This window comes from Lissotriton helveticus, chromosome 8 (assembly GCF_964261635.1).
Source record: "Lissotriton helveticus chromosome 8, aLisHel1.1, whole genome shotgun sequence".
Taxonomy (NCBI): domain Eukaryota; kingdom Metazoa; phylum Chordata; class Amphibia; order Caudata; family Salamandridae; genus Lissotriton; species Lissotriton helveticus.
Window position 1 is genome coordinate 806,026,194 of NC_136069.1, and position 22,367 is coordinate 806,048,560.

General features: G+C 45.4%; 1 protein-coding gene across 1 annotated transcript in view; it reads right to left on the reverse strand.

Moving 5' to 3' along the window:
• Positions 1-22,367, reverse strand: part of TMTC4 (transmembrane O-mannosyltransferase targeting cadherins 4) — an 861,371-nt gene that overhangs the window by 737,413 nt on the left and 101,591 nt on the right. The window contains exon 3 of the mRNA XM_078657625.1: positions 600-715. Coding sequence (XP_078513751.1) covers positions 600-715 — 116 coding nt within the window. The remainder of the gene's footprint in view (positions 1-599; positions 716-22,367) is intronic.

The following is a 22,367-nucleotide window of genomic DNA, read 5'->3' on the forward strand; positions in this document are numbered from 1 at the left end:
TCATCGCTCTGAAAACTTCCAACCCCCTTAAACTCCCCTAATTTTCTTCTTCTTCTTTTAATTCTTCCACACTTTATTATTTTAGTAGTCAACGTATTCATTATATTTTAAATTTTATGGAGCATAACATTGCCTCTTATTTATAATTTGTAAAATGTTTTTTACCCCATCTTTCCCCTTTTCTTCTCCCTTCCTTTTCTTTTTCCCATAAATATTCCTAAAATGTAAACAGCTTTCTACACTGATTTGTTACCTACAATTTCTTTTTGCTTAACTGTTATCCTTATATTGATAGATTTTAGGCTTGTGTTATATTGTATTGATTTTTTGTCCCAATAAAGCTTATTAAACACAAAAATCAATGTGAACGTATTGGATATGTAAAGATGAAGTTCCACAAAGTTAAAACATTTTAAAATGTATCCCATGCAAAAATGGCAGTGAGTGTTGCAAGAGAGCCAGTAGCTAGTCAGTGTGCACTTGGCACCTAAAACTAATTTGACATGGTTCAGTATTGACATTACAATGTATAATTTACATCTAAGCATTTTCAAATGGAAACCTTGCCTGACTCGAATCTATTATGCACCCTGGCTCACCTGAACGTAATCACGGTCAAGGGTCGATATGACTTGTGGCTGATGTTACTGTGAAGTTTAGTACCCCAGAAATCATGTGCCCATAGATCGCCAAACGGGGTGTCTTCTCGCAGATCCTGAAATGGCATGAAAGTGCCTGATTAATGGTTGAAGAATGTTTATTATCATACATATTGAGCTCTACAAACAGCTGCAATTTTCTTGATAATCTTTAAAAAAAAGGAAAATAGCAGAGAAGTTAAAAAATGTCCCACAAATCGGATATACGATGCATTTACTGCCATTTCATTACTGAACTGTCAATCATACATCCTAGTGTTTAATACTAAGAAAAGGTAAGCCTATATGCAAGGGATTGTCAGCGTATGCCTTGGCACTATCATCATATGGAATTATGTCCTACTGTTGACTGCAGAAAATGTTGGTGTATATTCAGCATGAGGTTAACTACCTTGTTGAACTTGAGAATTCCACAACATCAAATTAATTTTAAATCCATATGTTATGTTATGTTATGTTAATTGGTTCCTATATAGCGCTGGTTCACCATCATGTCTCTTCGCGCTTCTAGAGGAGAATATTACAACAGACAGTGCGTGTGAACTATTGCGGGCAGGCTTTTTTCGTGGTCAGTGCCTCCAGAAACAAGATAGTCTTGAGTTTTTTTCTGAAAGAGAGGAGAGCAGGTTCCTTGCGCAGATTTTCAGGTAGGTTGTTCCAGAGCTGTGGAATCAAGGTGGAAAAGGCTATGCCGCCTTTGCGAGCCAAATGAAACCGGGGATTGACCAAGCGGCAGGCTGCAGAGGAACGGAGGGTCCGAGTAGGGATGTAGCTCGTCAGGCGATCCTTGATGTAGGCTGGGGCCTGACTGTAAATGGCCTTATGGGCTATGCAAAGGCCCTTGAACGATGCTCGCTGCCTGATAGGTAACCAGTGCAATTTAGAGAGCAGTGGGGAGGCATGAGTCCGTCTGGGTAGTTCAAAAATGAGGCGCGCCGCATCGTTCTGCACAACCTGTAATCTTCTTATTAGTTTCCAAGGGAGGCCGATGTAAAGGGCATTCCCATAGTCCAACCTAGACAATATTGTGGCAGAGACGATAACCTGAAGGGAAGTTGTAGTGAGGAGGGGCACAAGTTTTCGCAAACACCTCAATAGCCCTGTACAGGTACCAACCACTGCCAACACTTGGTTGTTCATAGAAAGGTCGGCATCGATTTTGATGCCCAGGCTTCTGACCACTGGGACTGGGGTAGGGATGATTCCCAATTCCCGCGGCCAAAACAGGTCACACCAGGGGCTGTTGATGTGTGGGACAGCCAAGATTTCCGTCTTATCTGGATTTATTTTAAGTGAATTGTCAGTCATCCAGCTTGCTGTGAAACGCATCACCTCTTGTACGTGTTCCTGAGTAGCACTGGAGTTGTTAATCCGTACAAGTAGGGTGTCGTCTGCATAATTGAAGACCTGGCAATCCAATTGGGCCAGGATCTCTACCAATGGTTGTAGGTATAGATTAAAGAGCAGGGGGGACAGCGCCGAGCCCTGCGGGACACCACATACCAAGGGCCCATGATCGATACCTGCTCGCCTAACTGTACCCTCTGCGTCCGGTTGGTCAAGAAGGATTCAAGCCATTGATAGGCAGGTCCCTCTATACCCACATTGGCAAGACGGGACAGGAGGGTTTTATGGCTGATCGTATCGAATGCCGCTGACAGACCTTATATAATCAGGGCACTCGATACTTTCTTGTCAGCCATAACCCTCATCTCATCCAGGACAGATAGCATCACCAGTTCCGTACTATGATGAGCTCTAAAGCCAGCTTGTCTAGGATGTAACAAACTATGTTCCTCAAGAAAGGTGGAAAGTATTTTGAGGACATGTTGTTCAAGTACTTTAGCTAAGTACGGGAGCTGGGAAATTGGCCTGTAGTTTAAAAAATATATATATATTTTTATTAGCAAAACAAATAGGGCAATAACACATACAGATGGAGTAATATGCAATGTGTGGATCATGAGAGCAAAGCAGCCTTGTTCAGGTTACATATGCAGTATACATGTATTGACACATCAGTAGTAATAATCTCTACATGCCTGAACTGTATCAGTCTGGGGCACTATCATCGTCTGCAAGGTTTGGAGGCTCCCAAATATAACCACAAAACTTATTCCAAGCCCCCCAAATTTTCTCCCATTTCTTGGGGCACCCCCGATGTATAGACACCAACTTCTCTGCCACCATCATTTCATATATATCTTTGCACCATTTACGGAGGGTTGGCAGTGCTTCTGAGCCCCACAATAAGGCGATGTTACGTTTTACCACCATCATGCCCAACATTACCCAATCCTGCTGATGGTGATTTAAGTCGTTTGGTTCCCATACATTCAACAAACATCGACGGGGTTCGGGCACCAGGGAAACGTCTATAGTCTGGGAAATTGTACGCATGACTTCCGTCCAGTATGCTGCTATGGGTTTACAGTCCCATATGGTATGATCGAATGTCCCTTCATCTCCACAGTGTCGCAAGCAATATTTATGGGAGGTTGATCCTATCTTGAATAACGTCGTTCTAGTGTAATATGTACGATGTAATATTTTGAGCTGGACCAGTTGTAACCTTGAGGGTATTGCTGTTTCCCGGGGGGACGAGAGGGCCTCTTGCCACTCAGACTCATCCAAGTCGCCCACGTCTCCAGCCCAATTCTGCTCAGTGTGGACGTCATGTCAGGAAGGTTGTTTATCAATTTCCGGTAGGTCAAGGAAGTGGCTCTATCTGGCATGTGTTCCGTCAGAAGCCTATCTTCTAGAGGTGAGGAGTCCTGTAGCTCGGTATCAGCTGGTATGACTGACTGGAGTGCGTGTCTGATTTGGAGGTATCCGAGCCTCTCTTTCTGAGTCATGTCGTGTTGTGTTTGGAGGTGAGAGAAGTCTACCATCTTACCTCCCTTCCAGAGGTCACCCACTACTGAAATGCCTATATTATCCCAGTTGCGGAACCCCGTACTGTTGCGGAGGAAGCCCAACCTGTAGGAATCCCACAGCGGTGTCATTAGTGTGATCTTCCCAGAGCATTTAAGACGTCTATTCGCCTTATACCAAAGTTGTACCGAATGTCGCGTGGGTCCAAGTAGGTCCGAGGATATGCGGCGGCTATAGAGATTACCCAACAGCCCTCTACTCTCCAAGCCTGTCTATCAGCTAGATTTCACGGTTCGGTCTGTGGGGCATGCAACCAGTAATTTATCTGCTTAAGATGGGCCGCCCAGTAATATAGTTCCACGTTGGGAAGCGCTATTCCCCCATCATACCAGCTCTTTTTTAGCTTAGCTAGCGCGATACGAGGTGGCTGCCCATCCCACAATAGATTGGAAACAGTAGAGGCAATAGTCCTAAAATAAGAGTCAGGGACCAGAAATGGCGTATTCTCAAGGACATATAGAAATCGCGGGAGCGCCATCATTTTGTACAGCGCCGCCTTACCCAGAAGTGTAAGAGGGAGAGTCCGCCATACCTTAGCGTCACGTTTGAATCGCTCTAGCTGGGGACTAAGATTTAAAGCCGAAAATTTGTTTGGGTCTGATGTAATATAAATACCCAGGTATTTAAATGGCGTTGTGGTAGTGCGCAGGGGGCAACTCATGGGTAGAATGAGAGAAGGGCCGGCCAGGACATGGAGAACGGACTTGGACCAATTTATTCTGTAACCAGATACTCTTCCAAACTTCTCACACACGTTCAGCCATTCTAGGACGGATTTCTTGGGGGAGGTGAGGTATAGCAAGATATCAGCCGCATATAGAGATATGCGGTCCTCCCACGTGTTGATCCAAGAAAGTCCCTTGATGGAGGGTTCCCATCTGATCCAGATTGCAAATGGCTCCAGAATCAGTGCAAAGAGCAGCGGGGACAGCGGGCATCCCTGCCGCGTACCTCTACCAAGTGGGAAGTCACGGGAAATGTGTCCATCGGCAGCAACGTGTGCCAAGGGCTTATTGTAGAGGAGGCGAACCCAGGCCCAGAACTTCGGACCGAAGCCCATGTGACGAAGCACGGCAAACAGGTCAGGCCATTCCAATGTATCAAATGCCATAGTGGCGTCTAAGGAGAGAATGACTGCAGGCTCCTGAATATACTGCTTACGTGCCAGGACCGTGTAAAGCCTGCGCAAATTAAGTGCCGTGCTACGGTGCGGCATAAAGCCAGACTGGTCCGGATGCACTAAGGAGGAGAGGTGAGGGGTCAGTCGCAGCGCCAGAAGTTTGGCCAGGATCTTGGGTTCTGCGTTTACCAGGGAGATGGGGCGATAGGACGCACAGTCCATCTTTGGTCTACCAGGTTTATGGACCGCGGCGATAGTGGCGAGCCGCTGGTCTCTCGGCAGTTCTCCCGTTTCAAGACTATCAAGAAACATCTCAAGCAGGAAGGGAGCAGAAGTCTGTGCAGTCCTTTTATACAGTTCCACTGGGAATCCGTTCGGTCCCAGCGCCTTACCAGACGCGAGAGAGTAGGTTGCAGTCTGTAACTCTTCTTTGGTGATGTCCGTCTCCAGCTGGAGTACTGCCTCAGGGGAAAGTTGAGGGATAGATAAATCTTTGATATAATCATACGCCTCCTCAGACGTGTAAGACGCCCGGGGAGGCATACACTTGCTCATAATGATCGGCCAGGATGCCCACTATATCATCTGGCTTAGAAGTCACGGAACCAGTGGGGGAAAGCAGCTGCGCTATGACCCTGTTCGCCCTTTCTTTCTTATCCAGCCAGGCCAGCATCTTTCCCGCTTTGTCTCCCAGCTCGTATACCCTATGCCTAGTTGCTTGGAGGCGAGCCATCGCATTTTCCCTCTGATACGCCACATACGCCGTTTGTTTAAGTTGGACCTCAAGGGTGGTTGCTAGTGATAGGTACGCCGCCTGCTCTGTCATTGCGGTGGCTAGGTCCTCCTCAAGGTTATCTAGCTCCGCCCTCTGCGCCCGCTTGTGACCTGTAATTGAGGCTATTGCTTGCCCACGCAGGACTACCTTGTAGGCCTCCCAGAGCGTGCTAGAGGAGTCCACCGAGCCCGCATTCTCTTGAAAGAATAGTTTGGTAGTGGCTGTGAGGTGTTTCATAATGGGGCGCACATGTAGATACCCGGCATGAATCGGGAACTTACGCTTTCTGGAAGCCTGGTGATGTGTGTACTTGAGCAGCAACGGGGAGTGGTCCGATATGCCCCTTGGGCGAATAACTACCTCCTCTATTCCAGGCAGGCCATCTCCCGAGGTTAGAAAATAGTCAATGCGTGTGAGACAGTTGCGGACCCCGGAGTAGAAAGTGTACTGCCGCTCATCAGGGTGCTTGTACCGCCAACAATCTGTAAGTCCCATAGCCTCCGAGAGACCAAGGAGACGTCGCCCACCCTGTACCCCTGATCTGGTGCGAAATCTGTCCACCGTTCCGTCCATTATATCGTTAAAGTCGCCCCCTACGAGCAGTGTTGCAGCTGGTAGTGTTAGTAGGAATGTTGTGAGGTCAGAGTGGGCTTGCGCGTGAAGGGCCGGAGGGATATGAACAGAGACCAGATTAAATAAACGTCCTTCCCATTGACATGTCAGTGCTGCGAAGCGGCCTTGGTCTTCTGTTCGCGTCTGTTGTATTACCAGCGGGAAGTTCTTTCTGATAAGTATCCCCGTACCTCTAGAACCTGAGAAAAACTCTGCATGTGCCACCATTTGGTATCCCCATCTATCCATGGCCTTGACAGTAGAACCCATTAAGTGCGTTTCCTGTAGTAGGGCCACCGCAGGGCCACAACACTTTAAATGCTGGAGCACCAAACCCCTCTTCACTTTGTCTCCTAACCCCCGGACATTCCATGACATTATCGTTAAGGTATTTTGGGGAGACCTAGACTCCTGTGAAACATATTCAGCCATCAGATATATGAAAGTGTTTCAAGTATCCAAAGCCACATATGCTACACGTAGATCAGTCATGAAAGGAGAGTGTTGCCCCAAAAACATTGCATTCAACCAACTCAAAAGAATTAACTAAAACATGTGTTCCCTTACCCCAACTCCCACCCCCCCTCCCTGCATCCCTGCCTAGCAAGCCTAGAACTGCCCACCACCCCAACTCAGCAGAGTGCTTTGACCCACCCAAAAGTGCAATACTTGCGTATCGGGGATAATGAGTTCCGTAAGGCTCCAGCCCTTCTAAGACTCCAAGGCTGGCCTCAGTCCATGACCTTAAAACAGCTCAGTTCGAAAAGGTCATATTGCCACACAATGCGGCGGTGAACGCCAGTATGTCTGCATAGTCTATTCCTCCTCCAGCGGTGTCACCTGGCTAGATCCGAGATTTCTGGAACCTTGCTTCTCCGGATCATCTTCCTCTTCTCAGTGGCGACGAGAGCCAGGTCCTCGCTCAGCGTGGCCCCCCCGGACGCCACCCTTCAATCCAGTCAAGAGCCGACTCTGGCGTGTCAAAGAACCAGGTTCGGCTTCCAGCCACTACTCTAAGTTTTGCAGGGACGAGCATAGAGTACGGTAGTTCTTTTTCTCGTAGCAGCTTTTTGACGTCAAAGAAACTTCGCCTGCGCCTCGAAACAGCTGCAGTGTAATCAGGTAAGAAGTTAACAGTAGAGTTCAGAATGCGTATTGGAGGTGAAACGCGTGCCGCTTGTAAAATTGCGTCTCTATCTCTGAAGTTGAAAAGTCTGGCCAGCACTGGTCGAGGGGGTGCCCCCGGCTTTGGTCTCCCTCCTGGCACCCTGTGGGCAAGCTCCACTGAGAAGAAATAAGAGAGTCCCTTAGGCTGTAGTTTAGATTTTATCAGCTCCTCCACATATAAGTCCATCGCCTGGGCGCCTTCTGATTCTGGAATACCAATAATTCTAACGTTGTTCCTTCTTGCGCGCCCTTCTTGGTCATCGAGCTTGTCAGCGAGCAGTTTGTTCTCTTTTTCAAGGTGTGCAACCGCAACCTGTAGCTCTGAAGTATCCACTACCAAAGATTTCGCCACCACCTCCACCTCTCTGACACCTATCCGGCATTTTGTGGAGGTCCGCACGCAACAGAGATACATCAGTGGATATTGTTCCAACAGTAGTCTGGACGTTGGCAAGAGCTTGCATGATGTCCTCAAGCTTGACTTTTGAGGTTCCCTCTGCCTCTGGCGTCTTATGCTGTGAGGAGCGGCCTTCCGGCGCTGTGGGAGAGTGCTTGCCATATGCGTATTTGTCCAATTTTTGCTGTGTGGCCTGGTTTCTGGGACCCCTTCCCGCCATGGCTCAACCGATCAGGGTAGCTTCTGGGGCCCAAGACCGTCCACAATAGAAGGTGCAGGTGGGCTGGATTCAAAATGGTCAGTGGGCCGGGGGGAAATAAAGGAGGACGTACCGTTCTGTAGAAGTAGCTGCCGGTGCAACCAAAGTATGGCGATTTGGCCATGTGCCTTTCCCTGTAGGTAGACGCGGGTGCAGGTAGGGTGCCGCTCGGGGATCCCACACAAGAGGTCGTATTGTGGCAGCAGGATCAGTCTCTTACCAGTGCAACTGTAGCCCTCCTTAATAGGTCCCCGATCGGCGTCTGTTCACCCAGAGACAGAGTGCTGCGATCCAGCACCCATCCAGGCCCTGGCGCCGGAGGTGTGGGGGAGGGGGCGCGAGTACACCGGACCCGATCCCCGGCCAAAACGGAGATCAAAATATGGCACTGTACCTCTCCAAATTGTGTGTCCAAAGCTGTGGGGGGCACAAGGTAAAGCGGAGCCACTGGGGGGCAGCGCCTATAAAGTCCGCTGCGCTTGCTGGCGTTGTTCCGCGGTAGGTGCGCCAGCCGTGGCCCAGTTCTCAAAGCAGCTCCACTCCGGCAGGAAGCTAAATCGGGCGGCCCCAGGCAGCAGGATCACCACGGATCACAGGGCTAATAATGAGGGCCGGGAGGCAGGAAACCTCCCAGAGATGCAGCAAGTATGGGCAGAGTCCACAGTGTGGGGTTTATCCCCGGATTGTAGCCGCGCACTGCAGCACGTCACAGCGGTCCCCACGCTGGGCCCCAGCACCACCACAGTCCCCCGTCTGTCCTCTGCGTGTAGGCCGCTCCTCTTCAAACGGCGATCCCAGACGCGGGCATGCACGGATTTTCACCGGAGTGCCTGCGGTCATCGCCCCTCAGGTTCGGACGTCGGCTCCAGCCGTTGGAGCCCTGTAGTTGCCGGATATGGGAGCAGATAGATGCGAAGGGCGAAGATAACCCCGGAGCTCAAAGACTAAGCGGCCATCTTAGTCGGCCGTCAGCCACGCCCCCCGGCCTGTAGTTTTTAAGGATAGAGGCATCCGCACCTGACTTTTTGAGTAAGGGGGTAACTCTAGCCTCTTTCAACGCGGGAGGGAGGGAGCCTGTTTCCAAAGAGGCATTCAATAGCTTGAGAATAGGACCTTCTAGGCTTGGAATAGCCAATTGGAAAATTCTCAGTGGGCACGGGTCTGCTGGTGAGCCTGATTTCACCCGGTTCACAAGGGGAAGAAGAGATTGAGCATCCAGGAGGGGAAATTTCATGAGGCGGGCTTCAGGAGGAGGAGGGGGCTGTAGATTGAGGGGAAGAGCCACGGCTAATTGAAGAGTTTTCTATTTCTAGTAGAATGTCGTCAACTTTTTGAAGGAAGAAGGCCTGAAAAGCGTCGCAGTCAATAGGGGGGGCTGATGACTTCGCCTCCATGTTATGGCTGAGTTCTTTCAAGATTTTGAAGGTTTCTTTTTGCTTATTTGGAGCAAGCTGAATTCTGCCCTCATAGTATTCTGCCTTCCTTTCTATGATGGCATGTTTATAGGAGGAGAATATAGATTTATATGAGTTGAAGTCCTCTAGCTTGTAATTTAGCCGCCACCTCCTCTCTGCTTGCGGAGGTTTTTTTTTAAATCCCTGAGTGTATCATTAAACCAAGGAGCGCCATAGCCTTGGGCTCTAATTTTTACCTTTCTTACTCGTACTATTTGGTCAAGAGCGGAACAAAGGGTCGCCGTGAGCTGGTCATTCTCCTGTGCCAAGGTACTTGGCTGGGAATTAGTACCAATGACTGTGTCTAGGGCGGAAGCTAAATGGCTGGCTTCAACCTTTTTCCAGTCGCGTATTAGTCTCCAGGCTTATGGTGACTGTAATGGCTGGCTATCACTCGGAACCCAACAACTAACTAAAAAGTGGTCGGACCAAACACACAGGTTAATTTTTATCTGTGTAGCCAGGGGCTGTGATGACCAGATAAGGTCCAGAATGTGGCCTTTAATATGTGTGGGGCTGTCTACCAACTGACGGAGGTCGAGTGCTTTCATAGCAGAATCAAACTGACGTGCTGTGGGATCCTTTTGAACGTTATCCCAATGAAAGTTGAAGTTGCCTACTATTAGTAGTCTTTTATAGCGAGTGCATAAATCCATGACAACTTCCATGAAGAGGTCAGTGAAAGTAGCGGGGCGGTAGACTACCATAAGTAGGAGGCAAGAGTTTTTAAAGAAGATTTTACCCCCTAATAGGTCTGTCCCCTCAAGGTGTTCAGCAAGGGCTTTGACGATCGTAAGATGTTTCTTAAAGAAAATGCCCACACCACCTCCTCTTTCATTTCTATTGTGCGATAAGGCCTCCTAACCATCTGGGAGGGCCGCAATAATAGCTGAGGTATCCCCTCCCTAGCCAGGTCTCCGTGAGAGCCAAGAAGTCAATGTCACTCATATGGAGCAGGGTGAACACCTCTAAATGATGTTTTTGCAGGGAGCGTGTGTTCAGGACTCTTATATTGAGTCCGCATGGTTTACCGGGGGGGGAGGGGTGGGGGGCGCTGAAACAGGGGCGGTTTCCCGCTTAGATGCCACCTCATCTCTCAGTATCTGGTATTCCTGGAGCTTCTCCCTAATCCGCCTGTCTAAGTGATAGCTCCCCAATGCCAAAGACTTTAAAACTGTGGATGAGTAACTGTGCTGGGAACCAGGGGGGGTGGCCCCTGGTCCCGGCTGTTTGCGGAAGGGGGCAGACGGGCTTGGGTTTGACGCGCCGCCGGCGCTGGTCCCGGCTGTTTGCGGAAGGGGGCAGACGGGCTTGGGTTTGACGCGCCGCCGGCGCGCTGCCAGCGCGCCCGCTGCGCTGACTAGGCATGCTGCTTAATATAGGAAGTGAGTGAGTGAGGGAGGGGGCCTGGACGCTGACGCTGCCAGAAGAACTACAGCGTCTACAACCCCGGCGCTACTCTTCAGGCGGGTCTGTTTGTAGACACCGCGTTAGCGCTGAGGTTGTAGGAAGTGCACACTACAGGTAGGAGCAAGTTAAAATTCTAAAGTACAATTTTTAAAAGAGCGCGTTCCGCGCTGAAAGCAAATTCCAGAATGCATTTTTTAAAGGAGCGTGTTCCGCGCTAAAAGCAAAGTAAATGTAAAAGCATCAAAAACCGAACCCACCACTCAGCAAGGTAATGTGGTAGAATTCAGCCCTCTAGTGCCCGAACAAGCGTCACTTCCGTCCTAATGTAGGAAGTGAGTGAGGGAGGGAGGGGACCTCGACACTGACGCTGCCAGAAGAACTAGAGCGTCTACAACCCCGGCGCTACTCTTCAGCGGGTCTGTTTGTAGACACTGCGTTAGCGCTGAGGTTGTAGGAAGTGCACACTACAGGTAGAAGCAAGTTAAAATTCTAAAGTACATTTGTGTCTCTGCAGTATTAACAATTCAAATTTCGAAATCTATTGTTAAGACTCTCTAAGATGTATAATTTTCTCTACCATACACAATCTCATTCTAGAAAACACTCGCAAGACCATGCAAACCAACGTTTGATACATATTGTGATCACAATTACACAATTTCCTTGCATCTTTGGTAATTATGCTAATCTAAATCCTATGTGTGTAGTCATGTAGAAGTACGCAAGACAAAAGATCTTTATCAGCGAGTTTGTTAAACAAAACTTGAAAATTAAGGCATGGTTAAGGATGATGCAGATTTATGTGCGAGGGCGCCTTCCTACTTTCGGTGCTTCCATTTTAAATTACTACCTCAATTGTCGTCGTGGATATAGTTTTTCTGTTTGTTTGGTTACCAAGTTGTGCCCTCCTACCCATAAATATTTCTCACTGTAAATGTTGGACTTGGCCCTTTTGGCAGGTTCACCCCTGAACTTTTTGCCTAGTGTTAATAAATAATTATAGTGATTTCTGGTCTTTGCGCACTTAGACACTGTGGCGCAGTGTAAAGAGGGTGCGCTCCCTGATTGCGTGTGTGAGATTGGCCTGCCATCCCATAGGAATGCATGGGGAATGTCTGTGTCCCTGGTAGTTCCTGATGCATGAGGTGTGCATGCTCGAGTTTGGTATGTGCGAACTCGTGTGATTGAATGCTTCGCAATGATGTATGTGGCATAATTGTGTCTTGTGCGGAAGTGCCACTTCTAGACATGGCTGTGTATGAGCTGTGAAGGTGCTGGCGTGTGATTGGCTGGAGCTGGCTGGGATGCCAGGCTCCATGAGTCATGATGGGTCTGCCCGGTGGCGAGTGTGGAGATTAGCATGCTGATGGCTGGGGAGGAGTGTACCTGTGTCCTGAATGAGGCTGGGTTTTCCCCAGACAATGCTGGCTCCGCCCCCTATGGGGCGACTGATGACCCTAGTCCTGCCAGTGAATGAAAAGGGTGATTGAGCACATCAAGAGTGCTCACCAACCAGCTGCGACTGGTTTCTCCCCTCACCCTGTGCCAGAACAAAGGATTTACTAGTATAAAAATGGGGCTGTGTCCCCACAGAAGTTGTTCTCTTCCAGGATCCTGATAGGAGTGGGCTGCTGCTGGTGGGTCCCAGGAGGGACCGCCATGGGGGCTGTCTCCTGCCCTGTGCGTTGGCCCTGCATGCCCCTCCTGATGCCCAGGACCTTCTGCTGTGCCTTTGTCCTTGCCCCAGGGCTGTGGCTGCCCCTAGTGCCTGGGAGCGCTGGATTGCCAACTAAGCGCTTGGGGGCGCTTCCTTTCTGCTGCAGCGCTGAGAGCGCTTTGTTTGTCAAGCCGGTGCCCACCCGGCATTTCTTTGCCCGCATTTTGCGTGAGGAGCGGCGCGGGAGCCCACTCCGCTATTTTGCCGATTTTCGCGATCCACAGTCGGTGCCCGCCCGGCTTTGCCCAGAGGTTGGGAGCTCATCGCGGTTATCATTTAACTCGAGGGAGCCCACCCCTCGGTTAATCATCCCCCAGCCTACAAGTGCCTGATCCAGGCCGCCGCGCTGCCCGCGGCGACCCGGAAGTGTTGGGCCGGCCGGCCAATTGCGTTGTGACCTGGCCGGAAGTCCCGCCCGCCGCAGCCGACCGAAAGGAGAAGGAGGCCGAGTGAGGGCCGCCCGGGACTCCCGTGAGCTAGGGAGAGCCCCGGGGCCGCCAGAAACAGAGCGCCGAATGTCGCGGGGCTCCCATGACCAGGAGGGAGCCCCGGAGAGTAAATCGTCTTGGAGCCGTGTGGCTCCACTCTAAGTCCCGGTCCCGAGATGGGGGACCGGGTGAAGACAGGCACCTTGCAACGGCGGGGCTCTCATGAGGAGAGAGCCCCGCGAGTGCCGCCCCGTAGCTGCCCCTGCCGCCGGTGAAAGGAGAGCCCCGGAGACAGCTTCCCACCTTCGCCCCCACCGGTGAGTTATGTGAGGAGTCTGGTGGAGAAAGGCACACGCAGAGCCGCCCCAGCTGGTAGCGGCTCGCTCCTCCGTTTGGGGCATAGTTCATCCTAGAGCAACGAGAGGCTCGTGGGGCATTTACGTTCGTTCTGAGTCCCCCGTGAGGGACTCCAAAGACGCCCGCATTCCTAATTAGGAGCAGAGAGGCTCCAGGGCCCCATTTGCTCTTCAAGCCGCATCTCCATTGTTCTTGAGCCCTGAGAGGCTCCAACGTTGGCTGGATTTCTAAAGAGCCCACGAGGCTCAAGGGGGCATATTGGTTTCTCGAGCCCTGAGAGGCTCAGTCAGCCCCAGTACCTTTGTTCTCGAGCCAGAGAGGCTCTCCCATTGGGCGTGTTATTCCTCAGAGCCTGCGAGGCTCCCACGATGCCCCTCATCATCCTCTACAGCTGCCCAGCACTTTGTGGGCAGCTGCTACGTTTAGGCTTGTGTTTTTGGCTGCCTGCGCAGCCTGCCTGACATTGGGACTAAGGGCATTTCAGCCCTTGTGAGGCTAGTTGGCCTAGGGACAGTCACAGGTGGTGACTTATGTGAGTTTGGCGCAATTGCTCTTGTTCTGCACCTCTGAATGTGTTTTTATGCGTCATGTGCCTTGTTCCTACACCTCTGAATGTATTATTGATGCATCATGTGTTTTCCTTCCTTACACCCCTACAGGTATTGTGATACTTAGGTGGTTGTTTTTCTCCTAGTGCAGGTGGTGCTAGTGAGGTCCTGGTTACCAGTAGTTACTGGTTTTGTGCTACAGTGATTTTACATTCCATGTTCTAAGTACTATTTCTAAAAGTGTTACTTCTAAAAGTGCTGATTCCGGACAGTGGTCCAGGTGGCCCTGTCTTGTACATATCCCCTGTAAATTCTGCCCGTGCCTGTTGGCACATTGTAAAGTGTGTGTTTTTATCTAATGAGTTTTGTTGTAATACAAAGGCTATTTTTATATAACCTTGTGTGGAGTTTCCTTTGTGGTGGGCCTTTGGGTGTTGTTGCTGGGGTGCGTGCGCAAATACTTAACTCACATCGCCTCCAAGTTTAGCCTTGCTGCTCGCGCTACGTTACCTAGAGGGTGACCAGGGGTTATCTTGGCGTGTAACTCCCTTGCCCTGACTTGGGAGTGGTGGTCTCTGACTGACTTTGGCGAAAGCCCTGGCCAGCCAGGGATCGCATTTCTAACAGTAAAGAACTCTGAACACACTCTCTTTTAAGAATATATATGCAACTTATCAATGATTTTAAAGGGTTTGCTCGTCCACCGTATTTGTTTCATTGCAAACAAGAAGTTTGTGTATTTTTAACAGATAAATCGATCATCCCTTTGTAATACGTTCAATGTCTTTTTTTCATTCAGTACTTTGTTTTTTCACAAAAAGATTCTTCAATGTAATACTGCTGAATTTCAAATGTTATGCACTACTGATTATGGGTAGCCTCTGTATTTGTTTTCTGCGGGGTTTGAAATTCTATGCTATGATCACCAAGGATGTTAAATCTCTATATACACGCATTGACCAGACTAGAAATATTAAGGCCACAAATTAGTTGTTTAGATACCAAATGTACCATTTTTTTGAACATACAATCAAATGATATTTGAAATTGCTACCTTTAAATTGAACTACATGTCTTTCTATACGAGGGTTATCTAGACAAGCAAATCAGAGGAACAGTGACAGGCTCAAGATGTGCTCCCTCTTATGCAAACCTATTTATGGGCAAGTATGAGGGTTCGATGGAAAGAACTGGCATACATAATTTTGAACAACATTTTATTTTGTGGTGGTGTTTTCATCAGCAACATTTTTCTAATTAGGAATCTGTCTGAATAGGAATGAGTGCACTATTAAATTCAGTTTAGAACACGCTTGTACTTAATTTATAATGTTTTTGATTGTGAATTATATGCAGAGGGGTGGATCCTTTGATGTGGTCTCTGTAGGGTAGAGTACCTTACTTACATCATCATTTCATCCTCCCCATCAACTAAAGAGTATACCTTACAGTGAATTATTAAGGGCTAAAAAATATCTAAGAAGCAATAAGATTATGAAAAGGAATCCCAAGTACATGCCGCTATGTTTCATCAGAGCGAATACGATGATCATGCTATCAAGAAGAGATTACATAAAGTGAGTAAGTGTAAGAGGAGGGATTTGTTGAAACCAAAATTAATATCTACTACCAAAAAGCATAATGGAGAAAAAGTATGCCTTTTAATGGAAGTACAATGCAGAAAAATGTGAATAACATAGTAAAAAACATTGGCGCCTGTTGCAGAGAGACACTCATGTGAATACAAATGGAATATGATATTGATTGTCAGGCGCTGAAAGTCCGCGCCTACAAGAACTAATTGTGCAAAGACTACATCTCCCAGAATTCATGCGGATGCATGGGAGGAGCTAAAGTTATAAAACCCTGCAGGCCTAAGAGGGGAGTGCACGTAATTCTGTTTGTTCCTAAACGAGAGGCTGCTCGTCTGCAAGTCTGCCTTCTTTTGATTACTCCGGATTCCTGTTTTGTTGTCTGGAATTCGTGCTGGAAAGTTACCCAAGACCTTGGAGTTTCTGTTTCTGCTGCACTGTCCTGCCTCTTGGTTAAAGTTTGATCAAGAGTCCTGAGTGAGCTTCTTGGAGTCACGAAGCCGATGGGGTGAGGACGTTGTTTCTGATGCGCTGAGGGAAGCGCTTTGTCACAAACAAAAAGGGGAAACTCGCTGCCTGTCTGTTTTCCGAGACTCGCTCTCAGAGGGAGCTGTTTGCATCCATTTCATCATTGTTGTATCGGCGCTGGAGAAAGCGTCTGGGGCGGAACACAGTGCTTTGCTGAGGATATTTCTGGAGAGTTGTATTATGAAGGAATATGCAACTCGAATTTAACATACCATGCGCTGAAGGAAACGCATAGTGTTCTTACTGTCCTAGGGGCCACATTTAAGGATTCAACAGCGAGAAAAGAATTGCGCTGAGGTAAGCGCAGACTTGTTGCATGCAGAGACGATTACCCATTCTCTGTGGGGTTTATGAGACATTTTATTTTTTGTTTAGAGTTGAGCCAAAGGACACACGCTATTTTTTGCTTCTTCATTTCTTCTTTACTATTCTTCTGGTATCTGGGATTTCTGAAATATATGCTTGGGTATGTATGGATTGGTTACTACATGATAGTTGCATAATAACGGAATATGATTGGATGAGTAAAATTGTGTCTGCTTGTTGTAGGATCACTCTGATTTCACAGGGAGAAGTATCTCTATTAGAACTGGTGACACCTATATTGGAATTCAGAGATCGTCCCGTCTAGCTCTCAGGTATTGGTCAGACATAGCGAGAATTATATGAGAGTAGTTAGGATTTCACGTTTTGCTAACCATGTACTCTTTTGTTGCTAGTATCCCTCTCCCGCTGTTCCCTTCCTAATACCTTCCCTCACCTGATTGCCTTACTGCTCTGTGTTAAGTTATCCAGAGTTGGGGGACGTCAGGAGGTGGACCACTTTGAGCATCATCCGGAATCCAAGGAGAGTACGTGAATCTTACATTGATAATCTTAAATGCAAGCTTCTAAGCACAGAAAGGATAGATCCATGTTGGCACTTTGAAAAAAGTCCTCCATAAAGGTTAGCACTGTATATTATTGACAATATAGAAAAGATAAACTCACAAAGTTTACAGATAGGAAAAATAGCAAAGCATATGAGATTTTTTATTTCATTACCTGTAAAAGAATTTTCTGTGTTTGCATCACATGCATTTGTAACAAAATATATGGTGCCTCGACAAATAAAAAATTGAAAATTAGACTGCAGGAACATTTAAGGACACTAAAGAATAAGGATACTAGATGTGCAATGTCAGTTCATTTTAGTGATGAACATGTAGGAAAAAAATCTCTGTCATTCAGTTTGCAGTAGTAATTGCAGTTCTTTTACATCAGTGGTTCTTAATCTTTTTAATTCTGTGGACCACAGCTTAATCATAATTGTAACCTGGGGAACCCCAACTAATTATTATTGCAATCTTATGACCACCCACTGGGTTATTGCTGGATGCTGAAGACACCAGCCTAAACATCTGGTGATTTGTACTGCAAAACAATACACCAAAAATACAGAAACAAGCACTGATAATGCAAATAAAACAAACATTGAATAATTTATTTAATTCACAAATAAATATAAAAAAACAAATCAAAACGAACATTTCTATGGGAAGGTGGGGCTTCCCTAACTTCAGTTTAGGCCACTCATTGCCCATACTATGATATGTTTGATGCACATGCACTACTCCTATGTATCAATATGAAGACACTAACTTAATTTGTAGCCTCCAATTGCAAATTCCATTTATAGAAAATTTTTAAATTTTCAACTTGACATTTTGCTTCTTTATTTAAATAAACGTTATTAATCTGTTAATATTATTTAAATTTCTAAGCAGTCATTGATTGCCTGAGTAGGCTCTATGGACCCCCAGGGGTCCCCAGACCCACAGGCTAAGAACCACTGGTTATATCGCAGAGAGGGGTAACAGAGTGGAATATTAGTAAACTAGAAGCCCTATGGATTATAAAAGCTAAAGACAGCTAAAAAGACTATGAATACAAATGAGGAGTGCCAATCAGATTGAGTAGGAAGAGTAGCTTGTAGAATTCAAGCCGAACTGGGATTCTTTATCCTGTACATAAGATGGTAAGATTACTATTGCTTTCATTGATGAATACGATTATTGAATTGTCAGAATACACTCATAGATTGACTCAAATAATTTAGAACATGACTGAACTCTAGCTTTTAACAGACAAATTGCGACATCCCACGATATTCAGTTTAGAGATTTAAGTTGTCTTACCTGAAATATGAAAGTCTACACTGAAATATAACCTAAACCTGTATCATTATAGACTATTCCTGTTAATATCAAAATATGTAATGTAGTATGTATAATATTGGCTAAATTGAAATGAACATAGAACTTTGTTTTGGAGCAGGGGACATGCTAGTCAAGTAGTGATAAGATGGTAAAACAATGAAAATATTGAAATTAGTATGTTGTTTGAATCCTGCGCATATATCAATTATTTTAGAATTTCTGAATATTTCTTAGGGAGAGCACTTGAGTTATATACAAATGAAGAATTATGCTCTATTATTACTGGGGTTTTGTGCTTGATAAATAGCGATTACCCATGTCAGTATCATAGCTCTACATCTATATTATACTGTGATGGCTAAACAAATAGAGCTAAAACTAAAGTTGTGGAAATGCCACCCACATGAGAGAGACAGTAGCTTAGTGGTGATTTCACTGTAGGATTTAATTTGCTAAATAGACCTTACAGGGAGAACCTGCGTTATATTGAAATGAGAAATCATTGTCTATTATCATTCATATCATGCGTGAAACATGGCGTTCGAGTCTGCAAATACCATAATACAAGATCCAAACTACTCTGTCACGCCTGAAATGACAGAGCTAAAAATCAGTTTGTTAAATGCTGTCAAAACAGCTGAATGGTAACCTCACTGTGAGATAATGAAAATATTTGCTTTGGTATGATGAATCGTAACTTGGGCATAATATTCAAATTAAAAAAAAAATATTTAGAAATCGAGGAGTGAAAATAAGAATGAGTTTGACACAGGGTACATGATTAATTTTGGTAACTTATAGAGAAACGAACAGTATTGAGGAATATGTATCCCCAAACATTGGGATGGTCAGTTAAGTAGGTCAAGTGTGTTTGATGGGAGCTGTAGAAATTAAAGAACTAAAGCACTATGCAGGTGCGAACCATAGACACTTCTGCTGTGTCTCCTTTGAGGTTGTGCTTTAAGTTTAAAAGTTAGATATCACCATCACACTTAAGCAAAACATTTAATACTGCAACCATATCACATGTATCTCGTACAACCACAAAATTGTCCGAGTCTCCTGATGAGTTGGCATTCTGTGTTCATGCCATAAAAGAGAATGTTTGAAGGTCTACAAAAATGCGAAAAACTTTGATTTGGGGGCTGTATACACAGAGGGGGGGCATTATAATTTTAGAACTGTGAAAGTCACAAGAAGCTTTAGAGTGGTCTAGCTTTACGTTAAATACTTGCACATTAGAACTGGAAGTTAGGTTTGTTATGGACAGATGGCCATATTGACTGGGAATACGTAGAGTGTGTTTGCCACTCGTAGCTTGAAGATGAAGGCATCAACCATCTTTGAATGCGGATATAAATACAGCCACTATATTTAGGGATGGCTAGCTTGCTGCAGAACATTCCAATAACAATGGAGCACTATGCTGGAGATACGAATCAAAAGAAAAATTAGATTGGGATAATAACCCGTTATTTAAGTTACCCAGTCTTACACTAATGAGGCTTAAATATTTGTCCCCCTTTTGAATTTGTAAAATATGAAATGCTACTAAGCATAATTGTAATGATCTAAATGTGGTCTTTCAGGGAGACATAAAAGACTAAACATACTCTCTGTGAGATTCTAAATAAGTGACTATGACGAGAAAGAACTTGAAGGTAATTAGCAGCTATTTATAGGTCTTACTGCAGTCAGTGAAAAGTAACTTCAGATACTAGGAAGCATAAGAACTATTCCAATGATGGTTTAAACTCTATGGAGGACAGGATAAACATTGTAAACATCGACTATGTACTGTTGAGGTTGAAGCATAAATTGATTGTAAATGTTTGTTTTTGTGATGGAAGAATATATAAGGACGACTGTCCAATAGCGCAATCCTCAGAATTAAAGGGACGTTTCCCACTTGCACTCAATATGACATTGTAATTAAGTAAAACTCTGTGTTTATAAGGTATTCTCAATCAAGTTTTTTACTCTTTTTTCATAAGGTTTTTTGTCAACTGCATGCACTTGTTATCATTACATCCTCATGATAACAATTTAATTCATATCACAAATTTCTTGCGCCCAGTTACCCAAAGCATTTCGGGTAGTGGCCCTTCATCAGGGGCCTAATGTCTACAATTCAGAGGAAAAGTAAGGGCAGTCCTAACACATTATCATTTTCATTTATTAGCATTATAAGTACAACTATTAAAATGGTGGGTGAATAAACTGTCATGCTGGTATTGTGCTGTGGTGACTTTTTCATTTACAGTCATTGTGGCTCACTGGAGCTGTAGATGTGCTTTTGTTCCTCAATCCAAGTAATGTATTGGATTTTTGTTGTGTAGGTTCCTGTACAATGTTCGTGAAGAAATGGCGTAATCTTAGTGTTGTCATAAATTTATATAGGCTGATCTTAGTGTCTAGACTGTTAGAGTGGTAGGTTGGCACGAATGAAGTCCCTTTTTGTAATGTGTCAATCTGAAATTTGGTTAACCGGTGTTTCGAGATATTGATCACAAGAATCTCTGACTGTGTGCCCTTTTCAACCGGTTGTTAGGTTCTTGACAGGGTCCCTCCTGCCTCGTCGGGTGGCTTTTGACCTTTCTCTAAAAAAGGACAATCAACAGTAATTGTTGATTATGCGGATAGAGTCGCGTTCTCAGTACCTAAGGTATGTGATTCTCGCTGTGGCTGTTCTCTTTGTTGCGATTTATCTTTTGGTCTGTAGTCATTTCGATGTGTACCATCTGATGAAGAGGCATTAGTATCAGAAAAATTTCCAAAGTTAGCTCTTTGTTGGCGTCTTTGGGCATAGATGTCTGCCCAGTTGTACACTTGACCTAATTTATAATCTATGGTATCCTTTGGAATTTTCAAATTTTTCTCTCGTTAATCTCCTTAGTGTATACATCCAGTTTTTGATTGAGATCATCAAGCAGGTTATCCAACTCTTCTTTAGACATGTTATCATTCAATTCCTGTTTGAGTTGTTGAATTTCTTTGTTGAGTTCTTCCAAATCTTTGGATAATTCATAAATTATTATTAATATAAGATCTAACAAACACTTATTCAAAATGGCTTGCCATTTCTCTGTGAATCTTGGATTGTTTTTGCAGTGTTGATGTCAAAGAAATTCTCAATCCCCTCGGGATTCTTTGTGCCTTATGGTATTTAATAAGCATGCATGCATGTAACCGTTGGTTTATGGCTTTCCTTGAGATATATAAAAGTTGTTTTATGTTTGATTGGATCGATCCTGTGCTTTTACTGGCATTAGCTATTCCTCTATTAAGGAATACATTCTCTGTGTCTCATCTGATGTGAATGCGAAAGTTTTGGCTCTTTGATCGGTCATTTTATTTATATCTTCATACAACATTGTGTGGGTGCGTTGACTGGTCACTCAGAGGAAAGTATACAAATAGCTGTTTGGTAGATCTCCGCACTCCAGTGTGTTACCTAGAAAACACTGGAGTGCGGAGATCTACCAAACAGCCATTCTTATAAGGACAAATCACTCAAAGAATATTTACTTCACTTACAAATGTTGCTTAGAATGGCTTGGCCAAATTGAGCATCGAATTGAAGTTAATATACAACACCATAATGTTCTTAAAAATCATGTGGAGTAGTCCACACAACTGGTCTGTAAGACTATAAAGAGCATCCATGGAGTGCACGTCCCAGAAGCTAAAGAAACTTCTTAGCAGCTTTATTGCATGTTCATTTGTACAATCAGCAGACATGTTCATTGGCGCAGTCAAGGGGAGAAAATCCAGTCATTATATAGTATTTCAAAATGGCTTAGACTGCGACTCAACCAGAAGTGACATACTCTCTTAGATGAACAAATGGTCTCACTTAGATACAGATACAATTTGAAAGATCAATGGGTATCATGGCGATGTTATGTCCTATTTACCTAAGAGAATAAAGTATGATTGATTCAGGTAATAAATAGAGAGAGCTTTGGATAAGAAAGAAACAAGACTCTTCAGAATAACCTGTGTTTCTTAAAAAGAGCTTAAAAAGCACGGTCACTCCTAGCAGCCAAGAAAAGTGGTCTTCCAAGTCACTATTTGAAGGTCAAGGATTTCAAGCACAGCATAAAAAAGCAATCTGCTACTAATGCTGCTAATTTGCACTCCACCAGTTGCTGGTCCATGGTTACAACCAAAACATCCCTTCACAACATAAGATACATCAAGTACCTTTGC